The sequence below is a fragment of the Peromyscus californicus genome, unplaced genomic scaffold (assembly GCF_007827085.1).
Source record: "Peromyscus californicus insignis strain IS unplaced genomic scaffold, ASM782708v3 Scaffold_8__1_contigs__length_139910024, whole genome shotgun sequence".
Classification (NCBI taxonomy): Eukaryota; Metazoa; Chordata; class Mammalia; order Rodentia; family Cricetidae; genus Peromyscus; species Peromyscus californicus.
In genome coordinates, this window is record NW_026294606.1 from 75,150,665 (window position 1) to 75,166,295 (window position 15,631).

Here is a 15,631-nt window from a genome sequence, read left to right on the forward strand (position 1 = left end):
TGCTACCCAGGACAGAGCCTTGTGGCTGGGCACCTGACCCATTCCCATGACAGTTTGGGACAGGCAAGCTCCTGTGTGCTTCCACTTCAGACGGGAGGAAGCTGGGAGGTGATGGAGAGGAAGCCGGGAGGTGATGGAATCAGAGTACAGGCTCTGTTTGACCGACTAGGACAGTCTCCTGGGAAAGAGGACTGGTGCTAATCCCTTTCCTGTCTCATCGCTGTGACCAAACACTTTATAGGAGGCAATTTAAGGGAGAGAGGGCTTATTTTGGCTCACAGTGCGAAACCATCCTGATGAGGAAGGCACAGCCTCAGGCCACAGCAGGGCATGCGGCTGGGCTATCTCACCTCCTCCAGTCTCTGCAGAACACAGATGAATAGGCTGGATGTGGGGTAGGCTATACCTTTTAGGCTTACCCCAGTGAGCCACTTCTTCCTAAAGTTTGCGCAGTCTCCCAAAATAGCACTACCCTCCGGGGAACCAAGGTTCAAACATGTGCCTATGAAGGGACATTTCCTCCCACTCAAACCGTAGCATTCTCTCTCTGGCCTCCGTACACTCGTGGCTATCTCATAATGCAAAGTGCAGGCAGTTCAGAAATCACCGTAATCCAACCCTTTCAACATTGTCCCAAAGTCTCTTCAGAGACTCAAAGCTGTCTGCTAACTGTGAGCCGCTGAAAAACCAAAAGATGCACAATGGCACAGAGAAAACATTCTGGTTCCAAAGGGGAAGAAAAGAATGGGGTCATAGCAAGGAAAGACCGCATCCACGGGAGGCTGAAACAGCACGCTTCTCTTGAGCTTGAGGAGACAGGCTCCTTTCACTTATTGCTAAGACTTGTGAAAAGGACGTGGAACTTCAATGTACTCTACAGGGTCAATAAAAGCAAATCAAAATGCCATTCAACAAAACCACAACAGAGACAAAAGAAGTATAAATTCAGCACCAAAAAAGTTAGTATCTCCACTCTCCACTGGTTAGGTCCACCTGCAGTGTCTTCACGTCTCTTGGTCCCATATATAATTTGGTACCCCATCAAGTGAGACTTCCAACAGTAAGGAACTCTTTATAAACATTTACAATTAATGGTTGATATGGAAGGGCCCAGCACTCTGTGGGAAGTGCTCTACATGGCTATGTTTACTTTTTTATACAACCTAGAACTACCTGACCAGGGTGGCACCTCCCACAGTGGGCTGGGTCCTCCCACATCAGTCATTAATAAAGAAAATGACCCACAGACTTGCCCACAGGCCAATCTGATGGAGTCCCCTTCTCAGCTGAGATTCCTCCTTCTCAGGTAGATGACTCCAGCTTTTCTCTAGTCCACAAAAAACTAACCAGCACATACACTGATAGGCAGAATTAAAAAGAAAAATAAATCAAAGAAAAGAAAGAAGTAGGTTAATTTAACTCTAAGATCCTCTTAAATCCAAGAGCATATGATGTTCTGGCCCACATCCCTCCCCCTCCCCTCCCCCCCCTCGCCTCTTTTGGAATACAATGAATAATTGCACCACACAAAATTGCAGTGGAAATTCTGTGGTAAAAGAAAAATAAAAAAACAGTTTTAAAAAGCTTGAGATATATTGATGAGAGTTTAGAACAAATCCTAGCATTCCAAGGGATTTCTGAAGCCTTATAATACTCTGTTATACATTATAATTATCAAGACATATAAATATATAGGTCGCTAAGTCTATTTAAACCTGAGACTTCCATTCTGTGCAGCACCCACTCATGTTTTTAGACTAGTTTGGAACACCATGGTCTATGACTGTTTCCTTGCTCAGAACCAGGACACTAGCTCACGAAAGGCCTGTGTGTAAGAACCTAGATCACTGTTTGCTTCTGTGGACTTGGCAAGCCTGGTCTGTCGGAGTGGCGGTCATGAAAATCATGGACTACAAACTAATCTTTCCATTTCAGTAGGAGCTGGTCTGCAGCGCACCGCCCCATACTCTCTGAAGTTCTTTCCTTTAGTATGGCTGACACCTTTCTGTGGGCTTTCAACGCCAGGGAAGAACTGGTACAAAGGTTTTGTGGCCATGAAACAAAATAGAACCGCCTGCTGTAATTCTTATTAATCTGTAAGGAGGCTTTCTTTCTCAAATTCAGTGTCTTCATCCTGCTCTCATGTTCACACACCATATTTATCTTTTCTTATTTTCAAAGATAACTATGGAGTCCATGCAATATGAAGCCCACGCTAAAGGTGGAGTCAGTTCTATTGTCTACACTGCTCTGCGTTTTAGTTTGGGTAACTTTTTTGAAAGGTTCTCACTTCTGCTTCAGCTCAGTGATCACATTTGGTCTTTTCTTCTCTTATCATGAGTCACAAGAGAAAGAAAACCAAATGCCAGAGCCTTTATAAAATCACAATTGCACAGCATCTGACAGGGAGTCAGAAGCCTCCCGTGGATGCGATCAATTGAATCGTGGTGGGGTTTCCAGGAGGAGACTGGCAATGCTATTGTAGTCAGAAGCGTGAGTCATTCACCGTTCTCTTGAACAATTGCCTCGCTGCCTATGTCTATATTAGGGTTATGGCGCTTGGGCAAATTCGTGGTCACTGATAGGAAAATCTCCTTTGCAACTCCCATGAGCAACTGAAGGTGAAAACACATCCTCCAAGCCCGACCCTCGGGAGGAGAGGAGGAGATGGGAAAGTCTGCTCCTTTAGGTTCAGCTCATAATTGCGATGTCTTTGGGTTTTTTTTTCTTTTACATTCCAATGTATAAAAATAAGAGCAATGAGCTACCGAACAGCTCCAACTCTAATAATTACAGAGGAGGGACAGTTCTAGGAGAGCCACAGTAATGGTAGTTTCAGAACCAGAAAGTTGGGATTGGAGAGGTGGCGCAAAGGTTAAGAGCACTGTATAATCTTTCAGAGGCAGCTGACAATCATCTGTACCTCCAGTTCCAAGGGATATAATACCCTTTTCTGTCCCCTTTGGGCACTACAGACACATGGTAGACATACATGCAGGCAAAGTGCCCACACACACGAAATAAATATTAAAAAGCAAAGAACCTAAACGTTTCTGAAGCCTCTGCCTCCCCTTCCTTCTTCTCTTTCTCCGTCTTCCCCTTTGAAAGGTTGATCTTGGTACAGAGTCCTCGCTGGCCTGGAACTCACTATGTAGACCAAGGAGACCTCAAACTCTCAGCAATCCTCCTACCGCAGCTTCCCAAGTGTTGGGTTTCTGAAACATCTGAATTACAATAAAACTGGATTAAGATGACCTCCTAGAAAATGAACACCATGTTGTGAATTTTATTTATCTATGTAGTTTTATAAATGTCATTTCTTAAGAGGAAAACCAAAGCGTAAGTGTGTCTCTGTTAACCTCTGGTAGCATTATCCACCCTGAGCCTTCATCCCACAGAATCAGCCTATGATGCTTGCCTGGAGAGTCTTGTCCAGTAGTTTTTCTATTTAATTCTTACTATTTTCTTCTTCCATGAGATACAATAACATTTGGGGCTATGGTTTTTCTTTCTTAACAATTGCCGCCACAACGCAATGCTAAAGAGAGTGAGGAGAGTTTTCTCCTGAACTTTCTCTTTGCTTTTGTAGGGACTGATGCAGAGCTGCAACCAGATGCATGCTTCCTACCTCTTTCAGCAAGATAAGCACTATGACCTGTCCTATGACACCGGAGACAAGGCCTTGCAGTGTGGACGCCACGTGGATGTCTTTAAATTATGGCTCATGTGGAGAGCAAAGGTGAGCATAGACCAGCTGAATGGCAGCTAAAGAAAAGAAAGCCTATATGACAAAGGCTGTAAAAAGTGATTGCTAGGTGGAAAATTACTTGGGGGACTTTCTTTGATCATGTATCTGTGTACCCACATTCTCTGTGGGCAAGAGCACAATTAAACCCATCCTTTGTCTCCTCTCAAGTACAGTTGTTTCTAAAGCTCTCAACTCAAAAACCCATTTTGATGCATCTGGCAGAGCACCCTGATTTTTCAAGAGGCACCTCTTACCGTTGTCATCCTCATTGCTATCTGGTCTATTTTGTGCCCTCCTCTCCATCTTGATTGATGATCCATCTTGATGACTGATCGAACACCTGGGTAGATGAATGTGCTTATAGAAGGAAACCAGAATGAAAAATGCCTACCATGATCACTTATTTTGGACACTTCAAGGGATAACTCCCAATGAGAAAACACTTTTTAAGACTCTAGAAGTGCCCAGTCCTTTGTGTGGGGTTCTGTGTACCTCAAAATTTACCTAGAGATGATCCTTCACCTACCAGCAATGTAATTTCTGTAGCTGTTGGTACAGTACAGCCGGGCCTCTTCTTAGCCTTCTGGAGACAGACATGTTAAATATAAGGAGGCTGCAAGGGTCAGAGATTATGTTTTTATTAGTTTATTCGTTGACAATTTCATGCATGTTACGTAATGCATTCTAGTCACACTTGTCGTTCCATACTTTCTTATCCATTCCACCCCTCAAAACCCAAGTTCACATTCCAACTTCATATCTTCAGGATGGCTTTTTGACTTTGCTTTGTTACCTACTTAGTTTAATTTTGACTAGACTCTCGATTTACACGAAAGAAAGATCACCGTACACTCAGTACGCTAAGGCAAGAGGACTGGTGGGAGTTTGAGATCAGCCCATCTTCAGAGTAGGGTCTTGTCTCACAACCATGTAATCACCACAGCCACATTTTGATGGTTGTTCTTACAGGGAAAGGTTGACTCCTGTGACAGGTATGGCTAGGGAGCTTCAGAAAAGGCTGACTCCTGTGACAGGTATGGCTAGGGAGCTTCAGAAAAGGCTGACTCCTGTGACAGGTATGGCTAGAGAGCTTCGGAAGGGATAGTTATCCTTGCTTCTGGTCTAGGTTGAGGGACTACATTTATTATTTTGATAACTCTTATCATTTCATCTTGGGAAAAAAACCAAAGCTTTAAGTTGAAAGCCAAATGGAAAATTTTTCGACTTGGCCGTCCAGACATTTGAAGCTTTGTGTAACAAATCGGAAAAAGCTCTTAAGTAACGCAGCTGGTGACCTTCCCTTTCTCCCCTCTCTCGGAGGTCTTTTGTTTCAAGGCTGGAAAAGCTTGCCCCTTCACCTTCATCTCAGGGGTTGACCTACTCATGCTGTTTGATCCACACCTGATGTTTCTTTCATTTCCCCCCTGGCATTAGGACCTGAAACATGCTTTACCTGGGCTGGGTTGGGTCTTCCCTTTGGGGGATGATAAGGCCCTGTATAAAAGGGGAAAACATACCCATCTTATCTCCATTATAGTTACAGTTGCTTCCTTTGGTTCCCATGCTGGGTTAGGAGTTCCAAGTGCATTAACTGCTTTTCTGAGACTTCCATTTGCACTTACCAAATACAGGTACTAAAGGAGGAAAGGCATTTTGGAAATCAGTTCTCTAGTGTGCCCAGACATTGGTTAAATAACTCCAGTCCAAAGCTATTATACTGTGTTTCGTAAGTCCAGACCCAAGGTTTCCAGAGCTGAGGAGTAAAAGACTTCAATGACATATTCACTCAGCTGACATATGAGTCATGCATCATCACAAAAGACAACACCAAAAAGCTAGGCGGAATGACAAGCTTCCTAAGACTCATTTGTTTGATCAACTGACATTCAGTGAGTGCCTGTTTATTCTTACTGAGGCATATTAGGGAGTTTGAGGATGGATAATTTGCAACACTAGTGGGGGCCAAGCAGGCATGTGGGGGGTCCCCTGACAAAAGCTTTTTGTCTACAGGAAAAGACTAGCCCAGCCCTTCTGTTATTAATGACTTCCATGATTGCATCTATGAGCTGCAGAGGCAAATTTTCCCCTTGAGTAATCAAAATAATTGCCTAGGGAATTAAGCCCTGGGAACAAAAGGAGTCAGCTGTGGGCCCTAGTAATGAAAAGGAACAAATGCACCTGGAGGGAGATTAAAAGGGAGCAGTCAGCAAAGGAGCCTCCAGGAGGAGTCTCAGTGTGGCAGAGCTGGAAAGGGCAGGATGACCGGCAGTCTCCAGAGGACTCATGTCCTTCCCCCATTTCCAGCTGAGAGCTACCCACATGCCTGGTCTGCCTAATGTTTTTGCTTCTTCTCTTTTGTAGGGCACTACTGGGTTTGAAGCACATATTGATAAGTGTTTGGAGCTGGCAGAGTATTTATACAATATCATAAAAAACCGGGAAGGCTATGAAATGGTGTTCGATGGGAAGGTATGTACTCCCAGTTCAACAGTCCCCACACGTGTCTTCAGTCCCACTCTTTACCCCTGGTGTTTTCTGACGTCAGTAATGTGCTGTCTAGCTAAGTGGGACCATTGCAAGGGGAAGCAATAGATGGTGGGATGGCTCCCTGGAGCTGAAATAAAGATCAGACTCACAAATAATTCTAGAGAGTGTGAAAGTGAGACACTCCCAGGGCAATTGCTCATTTAAATGCAGGGATTATCTTCTGAACCTGAAGAACAGGCACATCTGAACCGTCCTCGGGATTCTGAACCGGGTCTGAATTTTCTTCCTTGCAGCCTCAGCACACAAATGTGTGTTTTTGGTTCGTGCCTCCCAGTCTGCGTGTTCTGGAAGACAATGAAGAGAGAATGAGCCGCCTCTCCAAGGTAGATGCTGAGGGGTCCTTCGATAGATGTGTCTTCTTTATCACGTGCAACATCTTTGTGGGGAATACCAGCTGGTACCTGGACCCAACCCCTCTGCGGGCTCCCACAGAGCCAGGATGTGCAAAGTCTGTGTTTCCTGACTTTTTACAATTCCATTTGCTTATTTCTAGAGAGAGAGCTTATGATGTCTTAAAATAATTGATTGGGTGTTAATCTCCGCTGACATTCAGAAAGCACCAAGAACAGTCCTTGAAGGTTCGGGGGTTTTGAAGGGAAACAGATGCTCGGTTACAAGTACAAAATAGACTTCAAGTATCAGAAATGTTAAAAAAAAAAAAAAAAAAAAAAAAAAAAAAAGGCTCCTGCAGGCCCTCTTGAGATACCAAGGTCAAGGCTACCCAGGGGAAGGAGCAATAATATTAACAGCTACCATTTACAGTGTTCATTGTTGCCCCAGGCTCAACATTTATCAGGTTTTGGGTCACTTAAAGTCACATAGCATCAGGTGTGAGTTGATGTGGCCAAGCACTGTTGCTGTCCCATTTTATTGAAGGACAGGGAGAAAATATAAGTCTGACTCCAGAAGCTTCAAAGTCTCCTTTGATCAGGAAGTACTGTTTTTACCTTTGATCTCTACCTGCTCCCAACATCTACACATGGGTGAAGCGTGTTTTTTGGTATATAGCATCACGGTGCTATGGGAATGGGAAACTAGGGGTGATCATATATACTTGAACTTCAGAAGGTGAGCTGCTCTAGGCATTTTTTTTCAGTGACTAGAGGAGACTGAAGACACAGCCAGGTTAGGCAGACATGTACTCCCCACTGCTAAGAATCTCACTTTATCTTACTGACCTTCTGGAACAATTCATTCCCTCGATGTAAAGGGAAGAGTAAAATTCCTGTAGATGAAAAACCCTCAGGAAAGTTTTTCGATATTAACATCTGCCCTTTAGCAATCCAGCACCACATTCTTCAGCAGAATGAAACTCACATGTGGTAGACTCTTTTTTTTACTTGTCAGCGTGTGTTGTATATGAGGGTACATGTTCATACCGGTATGCTAATATACATGTGTGTGCATATTCCCATGTGTGCACCTGCATGTTGGAGAGAGAATAAAGTTAAATTCTGGACAAGATAAGGCCAAAAACCCACCTGAAAGTCAATTGTTGAGCTAAAGTACTGAGATTCGGGAGTTTGCAATATAATGAACTATACAGGTTAGGTGGCTTATGGACAACAGGAATTGATTTCCCACAGTTCTGGGGGCTGGGATATCTGAGATCAAGAAGCCAGCCGATTCCATATCTGCTGAGGTCCTACTTCCTGGTCCATCAATAGCCTGTTTTCACTATCCCCTCTTCTGGCAGAAAAAAAAGAAAAAGACCTCTCTGACAAAGCCTTATAATTAATAATTAATTAATTATTAATAACTAATTAATGACTAATCACTAATTAATAAGGCAAAGCCTCCCAAGAACTCCATCTCCTAATTGGGGATTAGGATCACAAAACAGAAATTTGAGGGGATACATTGTTCAGTCTACAGTAAGTACTTTTCACATACTTTCATACATAAGGAAGGGAACATTGACCAAACTTAGTGGTAAATGAGCCTTTCCCAAGGCTCACTAGCAGAGAACGAAGATCTAGATAACACAAGTGGTTATTACTAATACAAGCATTCACCCCGTCGTGAGGATGTCAAGATGAGGATCTGGTAGGTGCATTTGCGGCTGCCCAGCCGGGCTGCCCTGTGCCCCACCTCTCCTGCTTCTGGTCCCTCTCTCTTCTTCACCATCAGCTTTTCTGCTGCTGCTGTTCTAAGGATGGAAGTTCATGCATGCCTGGCAACTGTCCCCCCCATGAGCTACACGCCAGCCTTTTTCTAAGTATTCTTTTGTTGTGTTGCTGTTGTTTCGAGACAGGGGTTTACTGGGTAGCCCTGGCTGGTCTTGAACTCACAGAGATCTGTCTGCCTCTGCCTCCCAAATGCTGGGATTAAAGGTGTGCTCTACCATGCCAGGCAATTCTTGATCATTATCTGCATTTCTTTTATCAGCTTTTATTGTCCTCCAATAATTGATGATTTTCAAAAGGCCAGCAAATGGATTTAATAGCAAACTGGTAAAGAAGCAATTTGGCCTCATACTTGAGGTGACTTTATAAAGGTCTGTAATTGAGACTTTTTTGGTAAAATTTTAACATCACCAAGTGTCTCTTTGATGACTGTTCTATTTCCCCATTTCATTCATGCATTTCTAAGATTTAAAACACAAAAAGATTTACAGCATATAGTAAAAATACATTTCCATGAAAACTGTATGTTATTTCATGAATACCATCCCCATTAGGAGGAAACAAGTATATATTTTAATTACAAAGAGGCCTGCTGGTGATGTAAGGGATGGTCCCCATTTTCAACTGAATTTCTGACCATGTACATCCCACATAAGCTGAAATCATGTCTGACTTCGCATTTCTGGCTCTATCTTTGTTATGAACATCAAAGATCAGATGCTATGTTTACAAATTCCAGTGGCAGATCATGCATCTGAGTAAGATGGACCTGGAAGGTGTGTCTTATCTTAGCTGTTCCTCCCATGCTACTACCATATCAGTTAGAACTCAGAAAGCCCTCTATACTTCCCTGCGCTGTACTAGGGAACAAAGGAATGAAAAGGTACTGTGCCTAGCTTCCAGCAGCTTGCAGATGAGGTAGAACGAGAAAATGTATGTGTTCATCAGTGAAAGGTCAATTAAGAAATTAGGATATTGTTAGACTCGACGGGTGAGGACCATGTAGTTACAGCTTAGAAGGAGAAAGAGGAAGATGGGCAGGAAGGGGTTTGCAGCACTTGTAGCACTGTGGGGGAATCCTGCGGAGTACTCTGTAGGATGTGGACTGGGAGAGCGTGCCACAGTAAGACTGATGATAGGCATGAAATGATGACAATGTAAATGGTTCAAGGGATATTTAATAAATTGCTCTTGTCAGAGCTGTAGATTCATTTTGGTGAGCAGTTGAAGATGAATCCTTGGAGCTGATGACAAAAGGTCTTTGTGCCGAGCTAGGGAGCGTGAACTCAATTTGAAACAGTAAAGAGAACCCGTGAAGCTGCAATGAACAGTCTAACATCAATACTGTGATTTTGTCTGAAATAGTCTTCTGTATAGGAAGTCTTGGGGATTCAGCTTTTTACTCCCAGATAATTCTTCATATCATTAAAGGCCTTTTCCCAAAAAAATACTTATAAGTGGAAGAAATTTAAAAAGAGAATTAAAGAAACTAGAAAAGTTTAGGATTACAGGAAAGTTGTCAGAAGTATGATGTCTTATTTTTCATGTGTGTGTGTGTGTGTGTGTGTGTGTGTGTGTGTGTGTGTGTGTGTGGTAGTGGGGGGGTTGCCCTCATGGGGAGACCAGAGGAGGGTGCTGAGTGTCTTCCTCTATTGCTCTCAGCCATGTTCTCTTGATACATGGTCTCTTGCTGAACTTGAAGCTTACCATTTCAGCTAGGCTAGCTGGCCAGTGAACTGCAGGACCAGCCTGTCTCCTCCCCCAACAGCGTCAGTGTCACAGGCATGTGCAACCACTCCTGGTTCTGTTACATGGGGGCTGAGGGAACACAGGTCCTCATGTGTTCCAGCAAGTGCACTCATCCCACTGAGCCATCTCTCCAGCCCCTCAGAGGTCTGCTGCTTTTATCCATCACTTGACACTAAGGCTTATCCCTCATAGCAATTCTATGAATAATGCTTTCTTTACAGTGGCTTCATATTTTCTGGGGTGAAGCTGCCTCCAGTCTAGTTCTGTTAAACCATTTAGCTCTGGGTCAGGATCAGATTCTTTCCATTCCTCCAAACACTAACTCAGCAGTCAAGGTGGCGAGTGCCTGCTAGCCTACTGTGCATTACTCTTATCATATTTAGGGTTTTTAATGTTTTGAGCTTTTTTTTTAAATTTTCTGATCTCATGAAAACTGTGTTCCTGTTTAGTTAAATCCAAAATCATCCCTTGCTCTGGGGTTTCTAACCTAAGGGAGGGCCTGGAAAGAAAACCATTGCACTGATATGGTCTCTCCTACAGGTGGCGCCAGTGATTAAAGCCAGAATGATGGAGTATGGGACCACAATGGTCAGCTACCAACCCCTGGGAGACAAGGTCAACTTCTTCCGTATGGTCATCTCAAACCCTGCAGCAACTCACCAAGACATTGACTTCCTCATCGAAGAAATCGAACGCCTGGGACAGGATTTGTAATCACCTCACTCATCAAACTGTTGGAATTCTCTAGGTAGACAGTTAAGTTGTCACAAACTGTGTAAATGTATTTGTAGTTGTTCCAAAGTAAAACTATTTCTATATTGTGGTGTCACAGTAGAGTACAGTTTAAAAAATCAAAGCAAACAAACAAACAAAAAGAGAAACATCACTCCTTTTAAAAGTCCTTTCTTAAGTTTAGAATACTTCTGTAATAATTAGTGACAACAGGCTATGTTCTAATCAGTAAGATAAAGCATAAAGTTGATATAAATACTTCCCTTTTAATATAGTATGCCAATCCACCTTTATTTTCACTTCAGAGCAGTAGTACTGAATAGTGCCAAATCACCCTTGAATCATAAAAGGTTCTCTGGGGTGCCGTGAAAAGGACAAAGTAAATAGAAAATGTACGCTGACAATAAAAACTCTTGCCTTTTTCATAGTATTAGAAAAAAATTTCTAATTTACCTAGAGCAACACTTCAAATGTATTTAAATACATATAATTTTACAAAAAGAAAAAATATATATATATTAAAAGAAATCCTATTTTGTAACATATAGATTTTATTTTATATGTGTTATACAAACTGCAGGGGCAGATATGAAACCTAAGCCAGATTTATTTCTTTATTTTTTTCTTTCTCTCTTACCTTTCATGGAGGCACAATAAAACACTTTATCAAGGTAATTTTAACATAGAAACCCACAAAATTATTTAAAAGTGTAATAACTTACTTTAGAATGTATTATGGCTTATCATCTCCCTAAAGATAGTATCCCAAAACAAACAGACACACACAAAAGGAAACTTCTAAAAACAATTGATGAGATCAACAATTAAAACTCTCTTCCTGTTTAGACTTTAAATGAATTGACCCTGGAAGACCCACTTTATAAGCCCTGCTTGGTCCCAGATCCGGGCAAGTATTCTGTTCTGCTTTCCTGTGTAGCCCGCTTTGAACAGAAGGTTGATATTAGTTCTTGAAGTGTCCTTTCAAACCATATTCTTTTATTAGATCATTTGGTTTAATTAGAAGAAAAAAACTAAAAATAAAACCTAATCAGCCCTAGTAAGGAGGGGTGTAGCACACGTTCCTGAGTGATGAACTCAGAATGTTAAATCCAGCCATAGGAGACCTCTGTGTGACAATAATGGCTTTGTCCCAAATGCCATTCTGCTGCTTTCTGAGGGAAGGGTTATCTGCATCATGTATACTCTCTTATTCAATTCCTTCTTTACCCTACACTCTAGTCTCTCCTGTTAGAATCCCTACCTCCAGATCCTCAGTAATGAATTAATATCCCATATGGCTATTTTCCTTTCCTGAAATTAGTTTTTTGTTCATGCCTTTCAAGATAGCCTAAGATCTTTTATCTGCCTCCCATCAAGATCCACAGTGACCAGAATATGCAGAGATCACGAAAACTCAAAATAATATTTTAAAAGTAAGTTTCTTTCCCTGTCAACTGTATGGAGAGCTATCCACAGCTCCCATGATAACTTTAGAGTCACGTAGGAACAGAACTGTGTGCTGGTAGAACTTACAGCCTTTTACACGCAAATGGCAGGTACAGATCCAGACGCATTCTCCCACTTCATATCAATGGGCATTTCAAAACTCAGAAAGACTCCAGGAACAAAGAAAGAAGGCCATGTCCTTAACTATCACAAATCTTCATGACTTTGACCCAGACCTTATTTGATCAGGCTGTGTGAAAACATACTGGTCCTAGGTATGAATGTGGCTTTAGGCCCTTGCTGTCTAGAAAGCCAATGGATTCCCTGGAGCAGTGAAAAGAAAACTCCCTGTGAAGCGGGGTTGCATGAAAGAATAGCCTCCCATTTTAGGTACTCTCTAGTGGGCAAGCATGCCTTCCCTTTCTAGAAACTGGCTGCAGAGAGTAAACCAGCAGCTGTCCATCCATCTTGAGCCTCAGGCCCAAAGATCTCATTTCACAGAAAGAGACACTCATTTATCAAACCCACTGTCCCACGGAGAGAAGGCAGTAGGGCCTAGTGTCCTGACAGACAGAAAGCTTAGCCCTTGGGAGACAGGCTTGGTAGCACAAGCTAGCTTCTAGTTTGATGAGACTGCACGCTTGAAAAAGAGCTTGTGTCCACGTATGAGATTCCAGCAAAATGCTTTTTACTGGAATGAAATCTCCTATCCCCTTCTTCTACGGATTCTCCCTCAAATTTTCTAGGGGCCTTGCTCAGATGTGGAAACCTCTTCCCACTGTAACCTAGAGAAGGAGGCAAATGCAAACTTCATAGGTCCCAATACCTTAATTAGATCTGTCATTCACTTGAGAGAGGGGGAGGGAAGATAGGAAGAAAGAATAATGGAAGGAGATTGTGTTGAACATTGGTCCAAATTCCCAGTGCCAAAAGTCTATCTGTGACCTTTTTTTTTTTTTTCATTTAAAAGCATTGGTTTCAGCTTTAATCAGAATTGATATGGCCATTTTTATTTACACAGCAATATTTCATTAATTATTTTAAATACTTGAAAAAAGTGCAGTGTGTGTTTATCTGAGATCTCTAAATGGTATAGAGTTCATGTACTGTCACAGGATTTAAGAAAAGAAAAAAATCGTGTGTGTGTGTGTGTGTGTGTGTGTGTGTGTGTGTTGCCTTTAGTACATTGTAAGTACTGTCTTGTCACCTCAGATTGGGGTTGTGCACTTTATATTGAATTGCGTGGTGTTGCAAATCAGCCTGTGTTGCTGTAAAAGCTTGCACAATTATCAGTGTGTCCTCTTCTATGTGGTAGCTGTATTGAACGTTGAACTTTGAGACTATGAGAACTATGCTTGCAACGGCTCCTGTCCTCACATCTCTGCTCCCTCACACTCTCACCCTGTCCCAAGCTGTGTGCCCTCTGCATCAGCTCTTATAGAGAGCATAACCTCAGCTAAGCCCCACCCTAGGAAATCTCTTTGAGAATTGTGTGATTGCACACAAAATGCAAAGTGAACACTGGTTCATCTCTGAGGCTAGAGAAACTGATTATGGAGTGTCACAAGCTGCTGATGCTGCAGGTGCTGACTCTGTGGGGACTCGGAGGAGGTGCTGCTCCTCAGAACATGGACAAAGGAAGCACAGGTGTAAATATAGTAGCAGGAAAAAAGAATCAAAGACCATCAAACCAGGTATCATCTTGCACGTGCTTTTCTGTTTCCAAGTGCTAAATGCAAACACTGTGTATTAATTAGTTTCGTGTGCCAAGATCTTGTTACCAAATGGTGTTTCTGAAAATTGTCAACATTTCCCCAGCACCCCTCCATTACTAAAGACAGAATAAAAATAAAAATAAAAATAATATACAGACATGTGGCAACCTGTTCTTCCTACCAAATATAAACTTGTGTATGATCAAAGTATTTTACCTGTGTTTTCTCTCTAAACCCAAATAAATGTGTAAATGTGGACATATCCCGGCTGTGTGTGATCATTTTGCTGTCTGCCATGTGGTGGAGATAATTTTTAATGACTTTCTTGTTTGGGGGTCTTATTTCTGCTATCTCCCTCTCCTGCCACGTCTGGAGGATACTATTGCACAAACTCTGGTTTCTCCTTCAAACAGAAATAATCAACTAAAAACATTTTTATTATGAAAAATTTCACGTAAGTAGAAAAAAATGAGAAAAACAAAATAACAAAATCCCATGTAGCCTTCAACCTTTACTGTTTTAGAACTCAAATCTTATTTGATTTTATTTCTCTACACTACTTTCTCCCCAACACCAAATTATGTTTTGATGCATGTGTGAAAGATAAGGACTCTCACACAGAAGGGACACAAAATCCTGCCATTATTCTCTGTGCCCAGGGAGAGTTTTCCACTCTTTTTTGATGTGAGGGAAAGTGTCTCAGGAGAAATGAAGGTTCTGCAGCAGGATTATCCAGGATCAAGTTAGAACCTCATCACTGACCCTCTGGGGTACCCCAAGAATATCACCAAGCCCCCTTGATGTTGTTCCCAGTTTTATACCAGCTACTTTCTACATAAGGTTTTGTGTTGATTAAACTGATGTACCACACTGAGGATGGCCTTTGGTATGTGTGCTGACTAACCTTCATCATCAGCTTGACTGGATTCACCTTGAGGTGTGCCTGTGAGGGTGTTATCATAGACGCTTAGCTGAAGATGGAAGGACCACCCTGAATGTGGGTGATATCATGCCATGGGCAGGGGCCCTGGACTGAATGAAAACCATCAAGGAAAGAGAGAGCTGAGCACTAATATTCATCTCTCTCTGTGTCCGGACTACAGATGCAGTATGGCTAGCTGCTTCTCTCAGAACCCACTGCTGTTCTCTCCCTGCGACCAGGACTGTGTCCCTTCCCACCATAGCCTCCCTTCCTTAAATTGCTTTTGTTGAACACTTTGTCAGAACAACGAGAAAAGTGACTAATACAGCATTCAATAAGCAGTCAACGAATCTTGATTGTGTTGTACCACTGTTAATTTTATGTGAATTCTGTAAGTCACCCCTTGTCGCCTCCTTAAACACTCAAACTCCACTGAGCTCCTCCACTGCTGACTCTTGGTTAGTGGTGTTCAGCAGACATCCACCTAACAAGTCCAATCCGGAAATCATGCTTCACATTCTCTTCTACTTACTCATGTAGATTGCCTACCTATCCTATAGATCCTTCCTACTCATCCTTATCTAAAACACATAGAGCTCAAGCAGAATCCCCCATCCTCTCCTGTGGTATCGTACAGTGAGCTGTC

At 42.3% G+C, this 15,631-nt stretch overlaps 1 protein-coding gene across 1 annotated transcript in view; it reads left to right on the plus strand.

Annotated features, from left to right (window-relative positions):
• Gad2 (glutamate decarboxylase 2) overlaps positions 1-14,325 on the plus strand; it is a 69,442-nt gene extending 55,117 nt beyond the window's left edge. The window contains exons 13-16 of the mRNA XM_052726938.1: positions 3,590-3,739; positions 6,110-6,217; positions 6,529-6,618; positions 10,711-14,325. Coding sequence (XP_052582898.1) covers positions 3,590-3,739; positions 6,110-6,217; positions 6,529-6,618; positions 10,711-10,884 — 522 coding nt within the window. The 3' untranslated portion in view covers positions 10,885-14,325. The remainder of the gene's footprint in view (positions 1-3,589; positions 3,740-6,109; positions 6,218-6,528; positions 6,619-10,710) is intronic.
• Positions 14,326-15,631: the final 1,306 nt, after the last annotated feature.